Raw genomic sequence first — 20,142 nt, forward strand, 5'->3', positions numbered from 1 at the left:
TTCATTAATGCAAAATCAATGTCCCTTCTTAAGTGCTCAGCCAAATCAGAGCATTAAACCTTGGTTGGCCAGATTTCCTACCATGGAGTCAATGGAATTAACCTTGAGTGAAGCGGAGAAAGAGAACCCAAGGGTTTCAGAGAACCTTAGAGGAAGCCACCTGGGGAACTCATGTCAATGAATCTTCAATACTTCAGGGGCCCAAAAAACCCTGGGGCAACTAAGCCACATATAGGGCAAATACTACAACACAATTCCTTCCTAAAAGAGCTCTTCAAGAACATAACCACTGCATTATAGAACATACTGTACTCTGTATTTGGATAGCAATTTATATAGATTGTAAACTCCTTATGAACAGGAAATGCATCTTTTAACTCTATTGTACTCTCCCAACCACTTTGAAAAGTGTGTTGTAGGTGCTCAATAAATGCTATTGATTGATACATATAGTTATAGATAAATGGACCCAAAACAATGATAATTCCTAGTCAATTTAAAAGAGGCACATGCAATTTGACCATAAACACAGATTTATCAACAAACTGAAACAAAGATAGAAGGAGGGAACTTGAGAAGGAGTACTTCCTAGTGGATAGAGTACAGGCCTGAGAGTCAGAAGGACATGGGTTCTAATCCCAGCTCCACTACTCATCTGCTGTGGGACCTTGAGCAAGTTACTTAACTTTTCTGTGCCTCAGTCATCTCATCTGTAATATGGGGATTAAGACTGTGAGCCTTATGTGGGATACTGTCTGTGTCTAACCTCATTAGGTTTTTTCTACCCCAGAACTTAGAACAGTGCCTGACGCATAGTAAGCATGTAACAAATACAATTTAAAAAAAAAAAAAACTGTTTCTTTCTGAGGGTAGATTGGAAAGATTAGAACTCTTCAATCTGGAAAAACATGGGCTGAGGCAGAACATTATGGAAGTTTATACAATTATGAATAGTGAAGATAGGGCAAAGGAGAATTATTGTTTACCAAATCCTACAATAAGAAGCCAAGAGAACCCCCATTCAAACTTGATGACACTAAGTTTGAAATACATGATAACACTTTTTCGCCCGTTATATGTTAAATTCTTAAATTCATTCCCACAGGAAGATGGAGCAGACCAAAAGGACCCATAAATTCAAGATGTATTTGGAAACCTATAGGAATAAGAGCTATCAGAGGTTAAAAAAGAGGGAAAGGTTAGGGATGACAGATAGTTCATCCCTAGACTTTAGAATAAATGCCAAAGAGGACAACCAAAATTCTGTTTCTCTAAGCAACCTACAGACACTGGCAGAGACAGAATTCTAGGCAGGATGGAGGCACTGAATGAGGAAATACAAAGTTTATGTCTTACATTATAATTTTTAAGCTGAAGAACTGTAAGGATATGAAACATTGTGAAATGAATATTATGTGCATTCAATTAAAAAGAAATGTAAATAACCTAGATCTTTCATTTCATGAAGCATTTGTTTATATGCTAGCTGTCATGAAATTATCTTTCGTACAAATGGCATCGTCAATTTATGTTTCTAATCATCAGTTACATAAAAACAAGATCATCTGAAGAGGACAACTGGGACCTTTATGTACAGGATTACCATAACAGAGATTACCCACAATTAAGCACCTAATCCAATTAATGAGTATACATTAGTGTTACAGTTATTATTTTGAATGATTTTGAAGCAAAAATTAGTATATACCACAGTTCTCCCCAGGATGCCTCAGAGGTAAATTATTTTGATATTTGCAGAGGTTTGACAAGCCAACCGAAGCTTCACTTTACATTGTAGGTGGCTTATAAGGGAAATGCTGCAATCTGAAAATTAATGAAACCAATTTCCACTATTAGACTTTTTCTATGAAAACTCTCTTTCAATTTTCTCGGCTAGAATTACCTAATGATGAAGAAAAACTAAGGACATGAACAGTGCATATCATCAGTCTTCTACCAAATTTTTGAGAAGGGCACCAAGGAACTCATACAAGGAACAGTGGAGCCATTATCTTCCCAAAGCAAGCAGTAAAAACATCAAGGGGAAGGGAAATGTGTACAAAAAGTGGACTATTTATAAATACCCGAACTTTGTCAAGGGCATAGTGCAGTGCTCTGCAGACTGTAGGTGCTCAACAAATATTCTTGATTGGAAAAAAAAATACATATATATATATATATGTACACACACACACACACACATATCATTCCCTTATTGAAATTTGACCAAGATAAGTTTGGGGGCCATATTTGAAAATAATAAATAACATTTGCTTTTTAAAAAAAATATTTTTGCTAATGGTACACTAGCCTTGTCAAGATGGAAAAGAATTCAAGCTCTGCATTTTCTTCTGCAGGGCCTGCATGCATTTTTCATTTACACATTAACATCTCCATGTTTATACAACCAGAAGGCTTTTGGTAGAAAGCAAGAACTTCTCACTACTACAAATTACCGAGATGTGTTCTGCTATTGGTTACATTAAAATTGGAAATTTAACATGGAAAATACTTAGGAAACACAATAACTCCCTTCTATAGTCTCAGAAATTCATTTTAGGGCACTGCATAGCATTTTGCAATAAAACAATCCTCCTCTTCATTTAGATAAAGCAATTGCAGCAGCTACAATACTTTTGATTAAGAAAATGTGGCCAGATATTTTTAAACCCGTGTCTTTGTCCAAAATTACCAAATCACCCTTGATCCCAATCCTTCTCTGTTTACTTCAACCACAATTCTCATCAGACTTCTAATTAACCATGCAGAAATATTTTACAAATTCATGCTGGAGAAATCTCTTAAAAACAAATGTATATTGATATTCTGGTTCTGCATGTGCACCCGGTGGGTGCTTAATGAATATTGATAGGTGATTAATTCTATAGCATTAGTAAACTAAATATTGTGAATCTTACCTTTTGTCTATATGTAAAATGGATTTCCCAATTACAGAAAAAAAGCTAAAATCATCCTCCAAATACATTAAAAGTTGCACTGTATCTCCCTGAGTGTGAGACAGAGACCCTGTCTGACCTTATTATCTTATATTAGCACAGTGCTTGGTACAAAATAGGTAATAAGAATAATAATAGCATTTATTAAGCGCTTACTATGTGCAAAGCACTGTTCTAAGTGCTGGGGAGGTTACAAGGTGATCAGGTTGCCCCACGGGGGACTCACAGTCAATCCCCATTTTACAGATGAGGTAACTGAGGCGCAAAGAAGTTAAGTGACTTGCCCAAAGTCACACAGCTGACAGTTGGCGGAACTGGGATTTGAACCCATGACCTCTGACTCCAAAGCCCGGGCTCTTTCCAGTGAGCCACACTGCTTCTACTTAATACTTAATGCTACTTAATAGTAGTATTAATAGTATTAAGTAGGTACTTAATACTACTACTACCACATAGTAAATACTTAATACCATTAGTAGTAGTAGTAATATTAATTATAAATACATTGAAGGTAGAAAACAAAGAGTGTCATTTCAGCCTTGATTCCCACCCTTTTCCCGGAAACGAGCTTTCAGAATTAATTTTTTTTTTGACACACAAGCCGCAGAACCAAGTCGATAGAGCACTTATCTGAGAGTCAGAGGATCTGGGTTCTAATCCCAGCCCTGCCTCATGTCTTGTGTGTGACCTGGTAATTTAACTTCTCTGTGCCTTAACTAATCAATCGTATTTATTTAACACTTCCTCTGTACAGAGCACTGTATTAAGCACTTGAAAGGATACAATGTAACAGAGTTGGTGGATATGTTCCACAAGGGGGAGATAGACATTAAAATTAGTTATGGACGTGTTACATAATTGCTGTGGGGCTAAGGGGGGAGTGAATAAAATGTGCAACTTCAAGTGCAAGGGTGATGCAGAAGAGTGAGGGAGTAGGGTGAATTAGGAAAGGCCTCTTGGAGGAGACGAATCTAGTTTCCTCAACTGCAAAATGGGGATCCAATATCTGTTCTCCCTCCTATTTAGACTGTGAGCCCCACATCATCATCATCATCATCATCAATCGTATTTATTGAGCACTTACTATGTGCAGAGCACTGTACTAAGCACTTGGGAAGTACAAATTGGCAACATATAGAGACAGTCCCTACCCAACAGTGGGCTCACAGTCTAAAAGGGGGAGACAGAGAACAAAACCAAACATACTAACAAAATAAAATAAATAGAATAGATATGTACAAATAAAATAAATAAATGTCCCCACATGGGACAGAGACTCCATGACCCGATTAATTTGTATCTACCCAAGCTCTTAGAACAAGTACTTGACATATAGTAAGCACTTAATAAATAACTTAATTATCATTTTTATTACATACCAAATCTCAGTTTCATTTCTATATGATACAAAGCTCACAGTTTTGGCTATGTGAAAGTAATCTTTCTAACTAAACCAACTCAACCAAATCCCTTAACTCTTTGAAATGTGCACTTTCTTCTAAAATAGTTTACTCTATACTTATTGTTCTAATCTTCACACTGTCCTGGGATGTCTCCAAAGTTCAAGAATTATTAGATACAAAATAAACTCATAATACTAGGTAAAAGTGTCAAAAGCAGCTTGAGAAGCAGCATGGCCTTGTAGATACAACACAGACCCAAGAGTCAGAAGGACCTGGGTTCTAATCCCGGCTCCAAAACATGTCTGCTTAGTGACCTTGGGCAAGTCACTTAACTTCTCTTGGCCTCAGTTACCTCATCTGTAAATTTAGGATTGGGACCGTGAGCCCTATACAGGACAAGGACCGTGTCCAACTTCATTAACTTGTATCTACTCCAGCGCTTAGAACAGTGCTTGGCACATAGTAAGCGCTTAATAAGTGCCATAATTATTAAAATCTAGTTGATTTTGCATTTGTCATTTGTTTCAGAATGTGTTGGTCCATGCTGAAACTAAAAAGACACCAAGAAATTTTCATGAATCTGCAAAAAAAGTGAAATGGTTTCCCATTTGTATTTAGCTCTAACTAAACTTCATTGAACCTCAGGATTTCAGACCCACATTGGAAAATTTAAATTTAATCATAGTATCTTTAATCTCCAAATGTCAATCTTCCAGAGCATGTGACATTTCACCAGCAACAATGGAAAATCCAGTGAGTTTTCCACTTGCCTCCAAAATAATCCAACGTTCTATTTATTTCTACATTATTGTAACAATTCAAACAGGGCAGATTTTAAATAGCTCAATCAACCTTTATCACTTGTTATACAATATTGAGCAGTCTTGTAGGGAAAATAATTTAGCAAAAAAAAAAAAGATTTAACAGGAAAATAATTTAACAGGAAACAGTCTATCCAAATATCTAAAAACATGATTTCTCTAAGACTACCTGACATTCTAAAAACAGGTTTTATCTTAAGGAATGAATCATTCTTCATTTTACTGATTTTATTGGGTTTATTTCAATTTTGTTATAATGCTTTAAAATCTGCATTTCACAAATGCAGTAGTTCAATGATACCATGACCTATCACCTTATATTTTTTGGAACTGTGACTTTGTGGGTAACTTTAATGTATTTGAAAAGAAGTCACTTATCATTCTGGTGCTTCAGGAAGAAACAACAGAGAAAACAAATGTACGTTCTAGGTCACCACTATGATTGAGAATCAATAGGAATCTGTTTAATTTTCTAAGACAATGTAAATTAGTAACTTCCAACCAGATGTGTGATGTGCACATCAAACTACAACCTGTTCATTATGAAAATCCTGTCAACACTCAGCAAGTCACTTGATGACTTTTTATTTACTGCAGTTTCCACATTAGTGGCTATAAAAATTGTCTAGAGAATTTCTGTACATACAAAGAAATTGAAGTTGTAAATATGTAATAGGGTGACAAACCATATATATGGTGTGTGCTTGTGGGCTTTTCATGGGTTTTTGTGATTTTTCATAGGCAGGTGGAGGGGGAAGAAAACATTCAGAAGAAAGTGCTGCATTCTTCCCCTCCAATAAATCATTTCTTTATAGTCACTAAGTCTTTTTTTTTCTGATATTCAGTTGCTAACTGAACCCTGTGGCATTGAAGGAGTATGCAATGTTGGGGGGAAAAAGTCAACAGAAAAAGAAAGTACACTTATTCATTGAAAAACAAAACAGAATTTTTCAAAATGACTAAAAACATAAATTAAGCATATCCATTGGGAGGTATAGCTTGCATTCTGATCATTTATATGGGCCCGTGTGACTGTGTGCCCTGCTGTTTGATAAAAAATTATTATTAACCATAGGCACACACACAGGAAAGCAGAGTCTATATAGCACTTGTGATGTCTCAGACATACAAAGCACCTTCTTAAAGTATGTGAGTTTCCTTTTCACGGCAAGCAGACATAATTTTTCACCCTTTAGCACTTCTGTCGACCCAAAGTGGTTTATTCTAAGGAACACGTTTTTGGCCTTTTCTCTTGTGTTTATTTTAATAACATGAAAAATGGAAAACATTGGAAAGAAATGGTTACACTTGTGAAGAGGCATGTGATAGCTGAAATGTGAAATGCTGGGGATGTTCCTGTTCTTAGTTAAAAATCTGTAGTCTTCTTGCATTTATGAGTCTACAACAGTATTAAACTTCAAAACTGCTCCTGGAAAAGGTGGAAATCAAAAGGATTTTATTAAAAGCCAAATGCAGTTTCCATAGAGAGAATCCTCTTCTGAGCCAAATTAATTTGCCAAATTCAATAAGTCATATTTTCTTATTAAACAAGGAACTAGGCAAATAATCCCGTTGCCAACTAAAGCATTACCATCTACTACATTTTTAATGTTGTAATTAAAAGTATGTGAAATTAATCCATTCCCATAATCAGGCACATCATCTGAGTCCTAGGCAAACACACATACCCATCTTCCTAATATGCAAAGACCTTTCTACTTGGGATCGGCTCTGTCAGCATTTCCATAATAAATAACTTCTGCAGTGACAAAAATCAAAGGGCTTTCAACTACAGAAAAGGTAAATTCAAAACACAGAAGCTCAGAGTTCTTCACTAAAGTCAACAACAAAGCAGACCATTTCATCCTGAACAAGTATTAACATCCAGTGTGCTCTTTCTACCCCAAAATAATCAATCGTATTAATTGATCCCTGTGTGCAGAATACGGCACGTGATTTTGCATATAGGCAACCAGACGCAACAATATGTATCAAAAGCCCTGCGACTGCAGTCAGCCTGTTGGAAATTATAGCCGGTCTCATCAGCCTGCGTACCGTATCATCCACAGGTAATATTTCACCCAAAAACCCACATCCACATAGATCTCACGCATCCTTCCGACGGGTCGCATTAAGGGCTGAGTGCTAACCAAGATTCCTCGCATTAGCTCTGAAGCTCGTTCATGTTCGTGGGCTAAATTCAGGCCCTCTGACCACTTAAACCTTCCTTGTGGTTCAGTGTATCAAACACATCCATTCACATATTCATATTCCCTCTCCCTTCCCCCTCCCCTTTGATTGGAGGCTGGTTGAAATTAGGAACTTCAAACTCCAGATTTGGGAAAGTGAAACAGATGTCCCAGTTCTTAACTGGGATCTTAATGGCTCCCATCAATGAAGCTTTCCTCTTTCTTTTCTTAATGCGGCATTAAGTTTTATTTAAGACAGGGTGTCTTTAAAAGGTAAGAAAATAGAAAGCAAGGTGCGGTGCCTGCAGCTCTATAGAATGATAAAAGTGCTCTCCTGAGCTCCAAGTGTTGTCAGCCCTGCCTCTCTCATCTGGAATCACGACGTCTTTCTCCCCTTACCATTTCAGGGATGGGAGTGGGAGGTGGGTCTGGGGGTGGGGGTGGGAAGGGTGGAAGGAAGGAGAGGTAGGAGATGGAGAGAAAGGGGTAGAAAGGGTGGATGAGAATGTAGGAGACAGAGAGGGGGTGAAAGGTAGAGAGGTGGGGGTTAGAAGGATGCATTCATTTATTCGATCGTGTATATTGAGCACTTACTGTGTGCAGAGCACTGGACTAAGCGCTTGGGAAGTACAAGTTGGCAACATATAGAGACGGTCCCTACCCAACAACGGGTTCACAGTCTAGAAGGGGGAGACAGACAACAAAACAAAACATGTGGACAGGTGTCAAGTCATCAGAACAAATAGAATTAAAGCTAAATGCACATCATTAACAAAATAAATAGAATAGTAAATATGTACAAGTAAAATCGAGTAATAAGTCTGTACAAACATATACACAGGTGCTGTGGGGAGGGGAAGGAGGTAGGGTCGGGGGGGATGGGGAGGAGGAGAGGGAAAAGGGGGCTCAGTCTGGGAAGGCCTCTCAGTAGGGCTTTGAAGGGAGGAAGAGAGCTAGCTTGGCAGATGAGTGGAGAAAGATGAGAGCAGGGGAGGAAGAGAGAAAGAAGAGGTGGAGAAAAAGAAGGTGGGGAGGAGTAGGAGGGGAAAAAAAAGATGGGCTTCCAAAGAGGGAATGGGACTTCTCCTCCCAGCCAGTAGCCAACAGGGTCCACCTCCCCCCAGGGCCAACAGCCCCGCCGGACACTCACGTGAGCACGTAGTTGACGCTGACGATGCAATGAGGTCGAGAGGAGCGGCTATTGTGCACGATGGTGGCATAACTCTGCACCCAAACCCAGCCTCCGTGCTTCGCCAGAAACCGGTAGTATTTGGTGGTCACCTGCCCCTTCACCAGCACTGAGGACAGCAGGGAAGGACAAGTAGGAGGAGGAAGTCACAGCCCATCCCTGGGCTGGTCCCGCCGCCCAGGTCAGCCCATCCACCCTCTCCACCTCAGGAGGCCCGAGGATTGATGTGCTAATGTTAGTTTGTAACAAATGCATTCGATCCCAAGGACACCCCCTCCGTTCCCTCTTTCTCCCTTCCTTTCTGTTTTTAGGGGAGTCGAGGGGCCGGGGTTTGAAATAGAGAGGGCCGAATATCCAGCTCCTCCCAAGAAAAGAACCTTTTTCTGCTTCTGTTGCTCTGAATAGCTGAAGCAGGTGGTGGGAAGGCTTGCCCCGCTATCGAGGATATTAAAATTCGGATTCATATCGCCTTGCCCGGGAGATTCCGACTCTAGAAACTGTTATGAAGACAGGAAGGGAAGGGACAGGAAAAGGGAGAGGGGATAGATGGAGAGAGGGAGGGAGCTAGGAAAAGAGGGAGAGAAAGGTGGGGGAGTGAAGGCCGGGAGATGGTGGAAAGGAAGATCATCATCATCATCATCAATCGTATTTATTGAGCGCTTACTGTGTGCAGAGCACTGTACTAAGCGCTTGGGAAGTACAAGTTGGCAACATGTAGAGACAGTCCCTACCCAACAGTGGGCTCACAGTCTAAAAGGGGGAGACAGAGAACAAAACCAAACATACTGACAAAATAAAATAAATAGAATAGATATGTACAAGTAAAATAAATAGAGTAACAAATATGTACAAACATATGTACATATATACAGGTGCTGTGGGGAAGGGAAGGAGGTAAGATGGGGGTGGAAAGGGGGACGAGGGGGAGAGGATGGAAGATGGAGAGAGTGAGAGGGATGATGTGAGACAGGTGGGGAGAGATAGAGGGGGGATGGAAGAGATGGGGAGAAAGAGGAGGAGGGAGGGGAAAAGAAAAGGGGTCCAACCTGAGTCCCGGAGAAGTCGAGCAGAGGGTGGTGGGATTCCCCGGGCATTTCCCTGTCCCCGAGCCCCCAGTTTTCTGTCCCCCAGCTGGGCAGCCGAATTGTACCTTCCAAGCGCTTAGTACAGTGCTCTGCACACAGTAAGCGCCCGATAAATACGACTGAATGAATGAATGAAGCTCCTTACACAAGTGGTGGGCGCAGCGCAGGTGGAAAGTGTCGCAGCCATGGACGTGGTGGTAGAGGGTCTTCTCGATGAGGTCCTGAGGCTCGTATCCCGTTAGCTCGGCCACCCTGAGAAGAGGGGCCAAGGGTCAGTCAGTGTGGGGGGAGGAGGAGGAGGAGGAGAAGAAGGGAGGGAGGGGATCTCCCCCCTACCTGGAGTCGAGGAAGATGAGCTTCATATCCAGGCTGGCCCGGAACATGAACATGTTGCTGTGTAGTTTGATCTCCGTCACGGCGCTGGGGGGGAGGGAATGCCCCACGGCCACCAACCCCACGTTCTGGTAGCAGCCGTCGAAGGGCGACATGTCCAGGCTGTACTGGCGGATCTTCAGGTACCCGCTGCAATGGATTACCTAGAGTGGGAGGGAGCGTTAAAGCGGATACCTTTCTCTCCATCCCCTTCCCTCTCCTCAAAACACACACACACACACACACACACACACACTCACATTCTCATTCTCCCTCTCCCTCCCCATCGTGCCATGGCATAGTGGCTAGAGCCCTTTTTCTGGGAGTCAGAAGGTCATGGGTTCTAATCCCGGCTCCGCCGCTTGTCTGCTGTCATCATCATCATCATCAATCGTATTTATTGAGTGCTTACTATGTGCAGAGCACTGGACTAAGCGCTTGGGAAGTACAAATTGGCAACATATAGAGACAGGCCCTACCCAACAGTGGGCTCACAGTCTAAAAGGGGGAGACAGAGAACAAAACCAAACATACTAACAAAATAAAATAAAGAGAATAGATATGTACAAGTAAAATAAATAAATAAATAGATAGAGTAATAAATATGTACAAACATATATACATATATACAGGTGCTGTGGGGAAGGGAAGGAGGTAAGATGGGGGGATGGAGAGGGGGAGAGGAAGGAAGGGGCTCAGTCTGGTAAGGCCTCCTGGAGGAGGTGAGCTCTAAGTAGGGCCTTGAAGGGAGGAAGAGAGCTAGCTTGGCGGATGGGCAGAGGGAGGGCATTCCAGGCCCGGGGGACGACGTGGGCCGGGGGTCGATGGCGGGACAGGCGAGAACGAGGCCTAACGGTGAGGAGATTAGCGGCGGAGGAGCGGAGGGTGCGGGCTGGGCTGGAGAAGGAGAGAAGGGAGGTGAGGTAGGAGGGGGCGAGGGGATGGACAGCCTTGAAGCCCAGGGTGAGGAGTTTCTGCCTGATGTGTGACCTGTGTGACCTTGGGCAGTGCTCTGCACACAGTAAGCTCTCAATAAATGCGATTGAATGAATGAATGAAAGTCACTTAACTTTTCTGTGCCTCAGTTACCTCATCTGTAAAATGGGGATTAAGACTCTGAGAACAACACGGGAGAACCTGATTATCATGTATCTACCCAAGTGCTTAGGACAGTGCTTGGCACATGTATAGTGAGTGTGTAACACTATTATTATTATTATTTTATTATTCTCCGATTTCAAGACTGAAGCATCGGACCAGACTGACGGGTGGTTCGAGGTGGAAATGCGCCAGGATGTTCTATTCATTCATTCATATTTATTCAGCGCTTACTGTGTGCAGAGCACTGTACTAAGCGCTTGGAAAGTACAATTCAGCAACAAATAGAGACAATTCCTGCCCACAGTGGGCTCACAGTCTAGAAGGGGGGAGACAGACATCCATTCATTCATTCAATCGTATTTATTGAGCGCTTACTGTGTGCAGAGCACTGTACTAAGCTCTTGGGAAGTACAAGTCGGCAACATATAGAGACGGTCCCTACCCAACAACGGGCTCACAGTCTAGAAGACATCAAAACAAGTAAACAGGCCAGAGTCAGCAATCATCCTTGGCAGGTGCCCGAGGGCCGTGATGATGATGATGGCATTTATTAAGCACTTACTATGTGCAAAGCACTGTTCTCAGCGCTGGGGAGGTTACAAGGTGATCAGGTTGTCCTACGGGGGGCTCACAGTCTTCCTCCCCATTTTACAGATGAGGTAACTGAAGCCCAGAGAAGTAGAGTGACACATAGCTGACAATTGGTGGAGCCGGGATTTGAACCCATGACCTCTGACTCCAAAGCCCGTGCTCTTTCCACTGAGCCACGCTGCTTCCCTGCCGTGCCCACCTACCCCCCTCCAATCCGTCCTTAAGGGCAGTTTCCATCCCACTGCCTCCGAGCCCCTCGCCCGGGACACGCACCTTGTAGCCCCCGCAGGTGAGCCCCGCATTCCTCTTGGCCAGGACGCACTTCATCCTCAGGAAAAAGGAGCGTTCGATCTCATACTCTAGAGAGGAGGCAGAGCCCTGGGTGAGAAAGGTAGGGATGGGGAGTGGGGAACCTGGGGGGCTGGAGGGACCCTTGGAGGGGGGGTAGAGGCGATTGGGAGGGGATCCTGGATGGGAGGGAGCTCAGGAGGGTTGATTCGCTCAAAATTTCGACTCAGAAAAGACGGACAGACAAGAATCCGGCCTCCTCGGCCTCCCACCCAAGGGTGGACGGGCCCAAGGCGGGGGGAAAAGTGGGGAGGGGGTGTACTTTTACCATGCACGAAATGGGAGTGGTAGGGCTGGTGGGCTGTGAGCACGGCGGTCATCTCGTCGTGGTCAGCGGGGTGGATGTACTCGTAAATGCTGTTTCCAGTCAGCTCTACCTGTTTCAGACGTGGAGTCCCGCGTTACCCGCACTGACAGGGATGCTATTCTCCCCCTCTCTCCGCCCCACAAACTTAAATATATATATATATATATATATATATATATATATATATATATATATATATATATATATGTATTTATATTAGTGCCTGTTTACTTGTACTGAAGTCTGTCCCCGTCCCCATCCCCCCACCATAGACTGTAAACCCCTTGTGGGTAGGGATTGTCTCTCTATTGCTGAATTGTACTTTCCAAGCGCTTAGTACAGTGCTGTGCACACAGTAAGCGCTCAATAAATACGATTGAATGAATGAATTGATTGGACTGCGGGACCCAACACGCTTTCATTTATTCATTCAATCGTATTTTTTGAGCGCTTCCTGCGTGAAGAGCACTGTACTAAGCGCTTGGAAAATACAATTCGGCCACAGAGACAATCCCTAACCAACAACGGGCTCACAGTCTAGAAGGGGGGAGGACACACCCACATACAGGTGCCCGACATCTCGTACCCCTCTCCCTACAGGAGAGAGGTGGAGACGGGCTTTCTCCTGGACATCTCAGCGGTCATCCAGGGCGCTAAGAAGGAAAAAGGGAAAAGATCGGGATCATCCCTCCCCGCTCCTTTCACCTACCTGAGATAGGCCCAGGTGAACGGAGGCCGTCTCCGAGATGTACATGATCTTCCCATCGGGGGCCACGACGAAAATGAAGCCGTCTAAGGTCTAGGAGGAGGACAGAAGAGTCAGGGACACGAGGCCAAGGAAGAACGTGGTGAAGAGGCAGGAGAGAGGAACAGTGGGTTGGGCAGGGACCGTCTCTATATGTTACTGACTTGTACTTCCCAAGCGCTTAGTACAGTGCTCTGCACACAGTAAGCGCTCAATAAATACTATTGAATGAATGAATGACTGAATGGTAGGGAGGAGGAGGAAGAGGAGGAGGCCAAGACTTAATGGTCCTTGAACAGGACCAGGAAAGGCATTGGCGAGCCTGATCCAGGGACTCCTCAGATCCGGTTTGGTCAAAAAGCCACCTCGGGTGAGGGTAGGGAGAATTTCGGACCCTCAGCGACAGAAAGTGCCCAGGTCCCAAGCGGAAAACACAGGTAACAATAATAATAATAGTATTTGTTAAGAGCTTATTATGTGCCAAGCACTGTTCTATGCGCTGGGGTTGATACAACGTAATCAGGTTGTCCCTCATGGGGCTCACAGTCTTAATCCCCACTATACAGAGGAGGGAACTGAGGCCCAGAGAAGTTAAGTGGCTTGCCCAAGGTCACACAGCAGATAAGTGGCAGAGGCAGTATTAGAACCCACGTCCCCTGACTCCCAAACCCGGACTCTCTCCACTAAATCACGCTGCTTCTCGGTCCTCGCTGCACCCGAGAAGCGCCCAGACGCCTCGACTAATCTAATTAAAGTGTGGGGAGAAAGTGTCAAATCTAAAAATGCCACCGGGAGTTTTACTCTTTTAAATATTTGCTCAGAGACTTGAGCGGGCAACGGGCAATTTAAAACGGTCTGCACTGCAAATAACGCGCCACACAGCACCTGAGCAGTGCGTGTGTCCCCGTGTCTATACACAGTCATCCCTAGGCAGAGAACTCTCCAAAAGAAACTCGCCCTTCCAAGGGCTTATTTCTGAGCTCTGAGTGTCCAGAGCACTACGAGCAAAGAGGTGCCAACTACACAGGCCTCTCCAGTTGAGGGGTTTAAGGGTGAAGGTGAAGTTATAGGTCTAGCCTACTAGCTGGGCCTGAATTTTTTTTGTGTTATCTCTTAGGGAAGCAGCATGGAGTAGTGGATGATTAGACGGTCATGGGTTCGAATCCCAAATCCTCCACTTAATAATAATGGTATTTGTTAAACGCTTACTATGTGCCAAGCACTGTTCTAAGCGCTGAGGTAGATACACGGTAATCAGGTTGTCCCACGTGGGGTTCACAGTCTTAATTCCCATTTGACAGATGAGGTAACTGAGGCACAGAGAAATTAAGTGACTTGGCCAAAGTCACACAGCTGGTAAGTGGCGGAGCAGGATTAGAACCCACGACCTCTGACTCCCAAACCCGTGCTCTTTTCCACTAAGCCACGCTGCTTCTCTACACACTCGTCCGCTGTGTTGCTTTGAGTAAATCACTTCGCTTCTCTGTGCCCCAGTTACCTCATCTATAAAATGCGGATTAAGACTGTGAGCCCTATGCAGGACAGGGACTGTGTCCAACCCGATTTGCTGTACCCACTTCAGCCTTTAGTAAAGTGCCTGGCATATAGTAAGCGCTTAACAAATACCATTATTATTGCTATTAGCTTATTCTGTGCTAGGAAACGTACTAAACGCGGGGGTAAACGCAAAATAATCGGATTGGACACAGTCCCTGTCCCACAGTCTTAATTCCCATTTTGCAGTTGAGGGAACTGAGACACAGAGAAGTTAAGTAACTTGCCCAAGGCCACCCAGCAGACAAGTGGAGGAGCTGGGATTGGAACTCAGGTCCTCTGACTCCCAAACTCGTACTCTTTCCACTAGGCCACGCTGCTTGAAATGACCTCAAATTGGGGTTTGGGACCCTTCCAAGTTCTATCGTGCAGCTTCCCTCTCCTAAAGTCCCGCCCCCTTTCCACCCCCGCGCTCCCCATTAAAAAATTGATCAGCTAAATTGAGTTTTTTCCGACAGCTCCACACTTCTCGGGCCTCCTCTGGGCTCTCAGAGGCGCTAGCCGTTTTAACCCGAACGGGCCACGCCTTTCGGCTCATTTTCATTCTCGTTCATATTATTATGAGAAGTGTGATCAAGCGGAAAAAGCACGGGCCTGGGAATCAGAGGACCTGGATTCTAATCCCGTCTTGGCCAATTGCTGTGCGACCTTGGGCAAGTGGCTTAATTTATCTCAGTGGAAAGCGCACGGGTTTGGGAGTCAGAGGTCACGGGTTCAAATCCCAGCTCTGCCACTTGTCAGCTGTGTGACTTGGGGCTAGTCACTTAACTTCTCTGAGCCTGTTACCTCATCTGTAAAATGGGGATTAAGACTGTGAGCCCCCAGTGGGACAACCTGATCACCTTGTAATCTCCCCAGCGCTTAGAACAGTGCTTTGCACATAGTAAGCGCTTAATAAATGCCATCATTATTATCTGAGCCTCAGTTTCCTCAACTGTAAAATGCGTATTAAATACCTGTTCTCCCTCCTCCTTACATTGTGAGTTCCATTGTGGGACAGGGACTGTGCCCAACCAGATTAATTTGACTCTACCCCAGCGCTTAGAACAGTGCTTGACACATAGTAAGCGCCTAGCAAATAATAATAATAATGAATATAATAACCTCTCTCATCTCCTCCCTCCTTCCTCGCTCCCTCTCTCACCCTTGCCCTCTCTCGTTCGCAGGTACAGTTTTAGAGTCTTCAATTAGCAGACCAGCCCCAAACCAACCCCATTCCCACCTTGCTTTTTCCATTGAGGCTGCTTCTTAATATCCCTCTGAGTGACGCTAAAACATTTTTTTTTTTAATGGAGTGGTTGAAAAAGCCTCAAGGGTCCCTCGGAAAGAAATCCCCTGGGCTTTACCTATCTAGCCATCAATAGATGTTTATAGATGATAGTGGAAAGACCCCAGACTTGGGAGTCCGAAGGCGTAGTTTCTAATCCCGGCTCCGCCACTTGTCTGCTGTGTGATCTCGAGCAAGCCACTTAACTTCTCTGGGCCTCAGTTCCTTCCTCTGTAAAATGGGGATTGAGACTGTGAGTCCCACGTGGGACAACCTGGTTACCTTGTATGTACCTTAGTGCATAGAACAGGGCTTGGCACATAGTAAGGGCTTAACAAATACCATTATTATTATTATTATTAGGTAGATAGAGTTTCCCCTCTCAGGCACGCGAGCCAACAGCAATTCCGTGGCCCGTCTATTGAGGCGATTGACTCTCTTTTGGAGGCCAGTTACCTGAAGGAGGTGGGAGCCCAGTTCCCGACCGACATTGTCCAGGGGGCTGGTTCGGCTCGAGTGTCCCCACGCTTCTCCAAGCCCTGCAGGTGGAAGACACGGAAATACACATCAGTGGCTGGACCCCTGCCTAGACACCCAACCCCACCACCCAGCACCTGGAGAAAGAGCAATCCAAAAGTGGGGGAGCGGGGGGGGAAAAGGCGGGGGTTTTATTTAAATTTTCCCACGCTCCCTGGAACCTGGAGGACGATGTCGGTGTCGGTGGCCAGAACCCAGGAAGCAGAGCCACCTGTCCTGGGCTCATCTCTCTTTCGACTCTGCGGCCACCCCAGAGACCTGGGCGTGAAACCGTGAGCAGCCTGAAACCGATGTGGCAGGAACAATAATAATAATAATTGTTCATCCATTCAATCATTCAATCGTATTTATTGAGCTCTTACTGTGTGCAGAGCACTGTACTAAGCGCTTGGGAAGTACAAGTACAGAGAAGCAGCGTGGTTCAGTGGAAAGAGCCAGGGCTTGGGAATAAGAGGTCATGGGTTCAAATCCCGACTCCACCAACTGTCAGCTGTGTGACTTTGGGCAAGTCACTTAACTTCCCTGAGCCTCAGTTACCTCGTCTGTAAAACGGGGATTAAGACTGTGAGCCCCCCATGGGACAACCTGATCACCTTGTATCACCCCCCAGCGCTTAGAACAGTGCTTTGCACACACTAAGCGCTTAACAAATGCCATTATTATTATTATTACAAGTCGGCAACATATAGAGACGGTCCCTATCCAACAACGGGTTCAGGGTCTAGAAGGGGGACACGGAAAACAAAACAAAACACTTGGGTATCAAAATCAAAATTGTTAAGCGCTTACTATGTGTCAAGCACTGTTCTAAGCACTGGGGTGGATACAAGGTTATCAGGTTGTCCCACATAGGGCTTGCATTTTTAATCCCCGTTTTACACATGAGAGAACTGAGGCACAGAGAAGTGAAGTGACTTGCCCAGGGTCACATAGCAGATGTGGCACCGGCAGGATTAGAACCCACATCCTCTAGAATAAAACTGAAGGAAACGGGGGCGTTCGAAGTCGGATCTGACTCCCCCTGAACCAGCGTGGCTCAGTGGAAAGAGCCTGGGCTTGGGAGCCAGAGGTCATGGGTTCTAATCCCGGCTCCGCCGCTTGTCTGCTGTGTGACTTTGGGTAAGTCACTTCACTTCTCTGGGCCTCAGTTCCCTCATCTGTAAAATGGGGATTAAGACTGTGAGCCTCTCGTGGGACAACCTGATCACCTTGTAACCTCCCCAGAGCTTAGAACAGTGCTTTGCACATAGTAAGCGCTTAATAAATGCCATTATTATTATTATTATTATTAAATAGCCTAGCCTCGGAGCAGTGGGCGAGGCGCCTTACAGAGATGAGCGCCTGACCTCTCTGTAACAAATCCGGAAAAAATTCAGCCCGAGAGAGACACCTGAGCGGGGTTTCGAGCAAAACACGCTGAGCCTGGCAGGACCGGGAGCTAGCATTTACTCCAAATGCTTGCATGAACAAGTCACTTAACAGCTCTGTGCCTCGACTTCCTCATCTGTAAAATGGGGATAAGATTCACTCTCCCCTTGGAATGCGAGTCTCATAAGGGCTAGCCACTTACTCATCAACTACCTCAGACCGCTTGCCCGCCCTCTCTTCTTCCCTCCCTCCTCCAGTTAAGGCTCAAAAACTGATCATTTTATTTTAAAAATATCCACCTGTTTCCGGGCTAGTTGTACGCACTGGCCCCAGGGAGCTATAGAGAGGCAGCGGGATCTAATGGAAAGAGCACCGGCCTGGGAGTGCGGAAACATGGGTGTGCTAACCCTGAGTCTGGCACTTGCCTGCGGTGTGATCGTGGGCAAGTCACTTAACATCATTGTGCCTCGATTTCCTCATCTGTAAAATGGGGATAAGATTCAACCTCCCCCTAGACTTTGAGCCTCATAAGGGCTGTGTCTGATCTGATTGTATTACAGCTACCCCAGCCCTTATCACAGGCCTTGGACCCGTAGTAAGCCCTTACATCATTAAGTATATTATTATTATTATTAATTTATTGACGCGCCTAACCTGTTAATCGCTTTCGGAAGTGGGTTTCAGACCCTCCAGGCGCCGCTATCTCGCAAAATGAGCTCCACCGCCCCCGACCCCAATAGTAACAATAGTAGTAATAGTTAAGCTCTTACAATGTGCCAAACACTCTGCTAAACGCTGGAATGAATACAATCAGAACACATACCACATTAACCTGGACCCCACCCCTCTCCTGCGAAGTCCAATCCTTCTTGCTGCCCTTATTGACCGCTCTGGGCCGGTTGAACAATAGATCATAAATCACTCTCGATTTCGGGAAGGGTTTTCCAAAGTCTGGACTGTCTGTTACAGTGGGAGATAGGAGAGAAAGCAGACGGCATTTACCGGGCCTGGAACTCAGCTATTTATGGGCAATGTCTTTTAGCAGGGTAGCCGCTGAAATAATTTAAACTAGGCAGTTAAAACCTTTTATGCTTACACCATTAAACAAGGCTTAACGTGACCAAAAAAAAAGCTGATTTATCGTCGTACAGTGCAAATCACCATGAAGTACACAGTGACAAACGCGGTCGCATAATGATGCCCCACCGGTGACTGCCTTCCACAAATTAAAACTTGAAATTAGCCTCTTTAAAAAACTGCTTGACTGGCGCTGTCGCTCGGTTATCCTTCGAGTCACGGACAAACAAACAAGCCATCAAAATCTGGGTAGCATGGAGCGGAGAGTTCTCCTGAAGCGTGGAGCCGATTTACCTAGGCTTTTTTGCACGTCTAAGTAAATCTAACGATTTACCCACAGCTATTCAAACACTGATACTCGCGGCCCACATCCGGCATTTTCCCATCCTTCCTCCCTATTTTCAGTCCTTAGATCCCTGGCTGTCGCCCCATCGCTCCCGTGATTTTCCAGATCTGACACTGTCTTTGTCTTGTCTTCTCTCTCACACACACACACTCTCCCTCTCTCTCTCTCTTCATTTCTTAAGGTTCCGTCTGTTCTGTCTCTCTTTGCTTCCTCTTCTGTTTTCTCATCTTTCTGGCTCTCATTACTCTTTCGCCTCTTCTTTCTAACTCCTTCCATATCCTCTATCAACTCTTCAACTCCTTCTCGCTGCGTGTCATTGCCTGATTCTACGTCTCTCATCTCTGACTCCCGTCTCTTTATTACTGTTTGTCTCTCTGACTCCCCCAAGCTCTGTTTCTCTGTCTCCCCCGCTTTCTGTTTCTGTCTCTCATCTCTCTGACTTTCCATCTCTGTCTCAGACTCTCTCTGTTTCTCTGACTCCCCCTCTTTTTCTCGGTCTGTTTCTGTCCCTATCTTTCATCTCTCTGACTCTTCCCCCACCTCTGTTCTCCTTTCCTTCCCCATGAGGGCTCTTTCACCTGGGTTCGTTCCCTCGGGTCCTGAAAGAGGAGATGGGGGAGATCGTGTCTGCCTTAAATTCTGCCTCCTCAGTGGCTGAGGTTGGAGGCTGTGTCTGCCATAATAATAATAATAAGAATGGCATTTATTAAGCGCTTACTATGTGCAAAGCACTGTTCTAAGCGCTGGGGGGAGTACAAAGTGATCAGGTTGTCCCACGGGGGGGCTGACAGCCTTAATCCCCATTTTACAGATGAGGTAACTGAGGCACAGAGAAGTTAAGTCACTTGCCCAAAGTCACACGGCTGACAATTGGCGGAGCCGGGA

At 44.8% G+C, this 20,142-nt stretch overlaps 1 protein-coding gene across 1 annotated transcript in view; it reads right to left on the reverse strand.

The window, feature by feature from the left end:
• The window catches only part of SIM1 (SIM bHLH transcription factor 1), a 61,045-nt gene that overhangs the window by 33,149 nt on the left and 7,754 nt on the right, over positions 1 to 20,142 (reverse strand). The window contains exons 2-8 of the mRNA XM_038761263.1: positions 16,386 to 16,468; positions 13,073 to 13,162; positions 12,325 to 12,433; positions 11,982 to 12,067; positions 9,981 to 10,180; positions 9,790 to 9,896; positions 8,521 to 8,668 (exon numbers count right to left, since the gene is read on the reverse strand). Coding sequence (XP_038617191.1) covers positions 8,521 to 8,668; positions 9,790 to 9,896; positions 9,981 to 10,180; positions 11,982 to 12,067; positions 12,325 to 12,433; positions 13,073 to 13,162; positions 16,386 to 16,468 — 823 coding nt within the window. The remainder of the gene's footprint in view (positions 1 to 8,520; positions 8,669 to 9,789; positions 9,897 to 9,980; positions 10,181 to 11,981; positions 12,068 to 12,324; positions 12,434 to 13,072; positions 13,163 to 16,385; positions 16,469 to 20,142) is intronic.

This window comes from Tachyglossus aculeatus, chromosome 19 (genome assembly GCF_015852505.1).
Source record: "Tachyglossus aculeatus isolate mTacAcu1 chromosome 19, mTacAcu1.pri, whole genome shotgun sequence".
Classification (NCBI taxonomy): domain Eukaryota; kingdom Metazoa; phylum Chordata; class Mammalia; order Monotremata; family Tachyglossidae; genus Tachyglossus; species Tachyglossus aculeatus.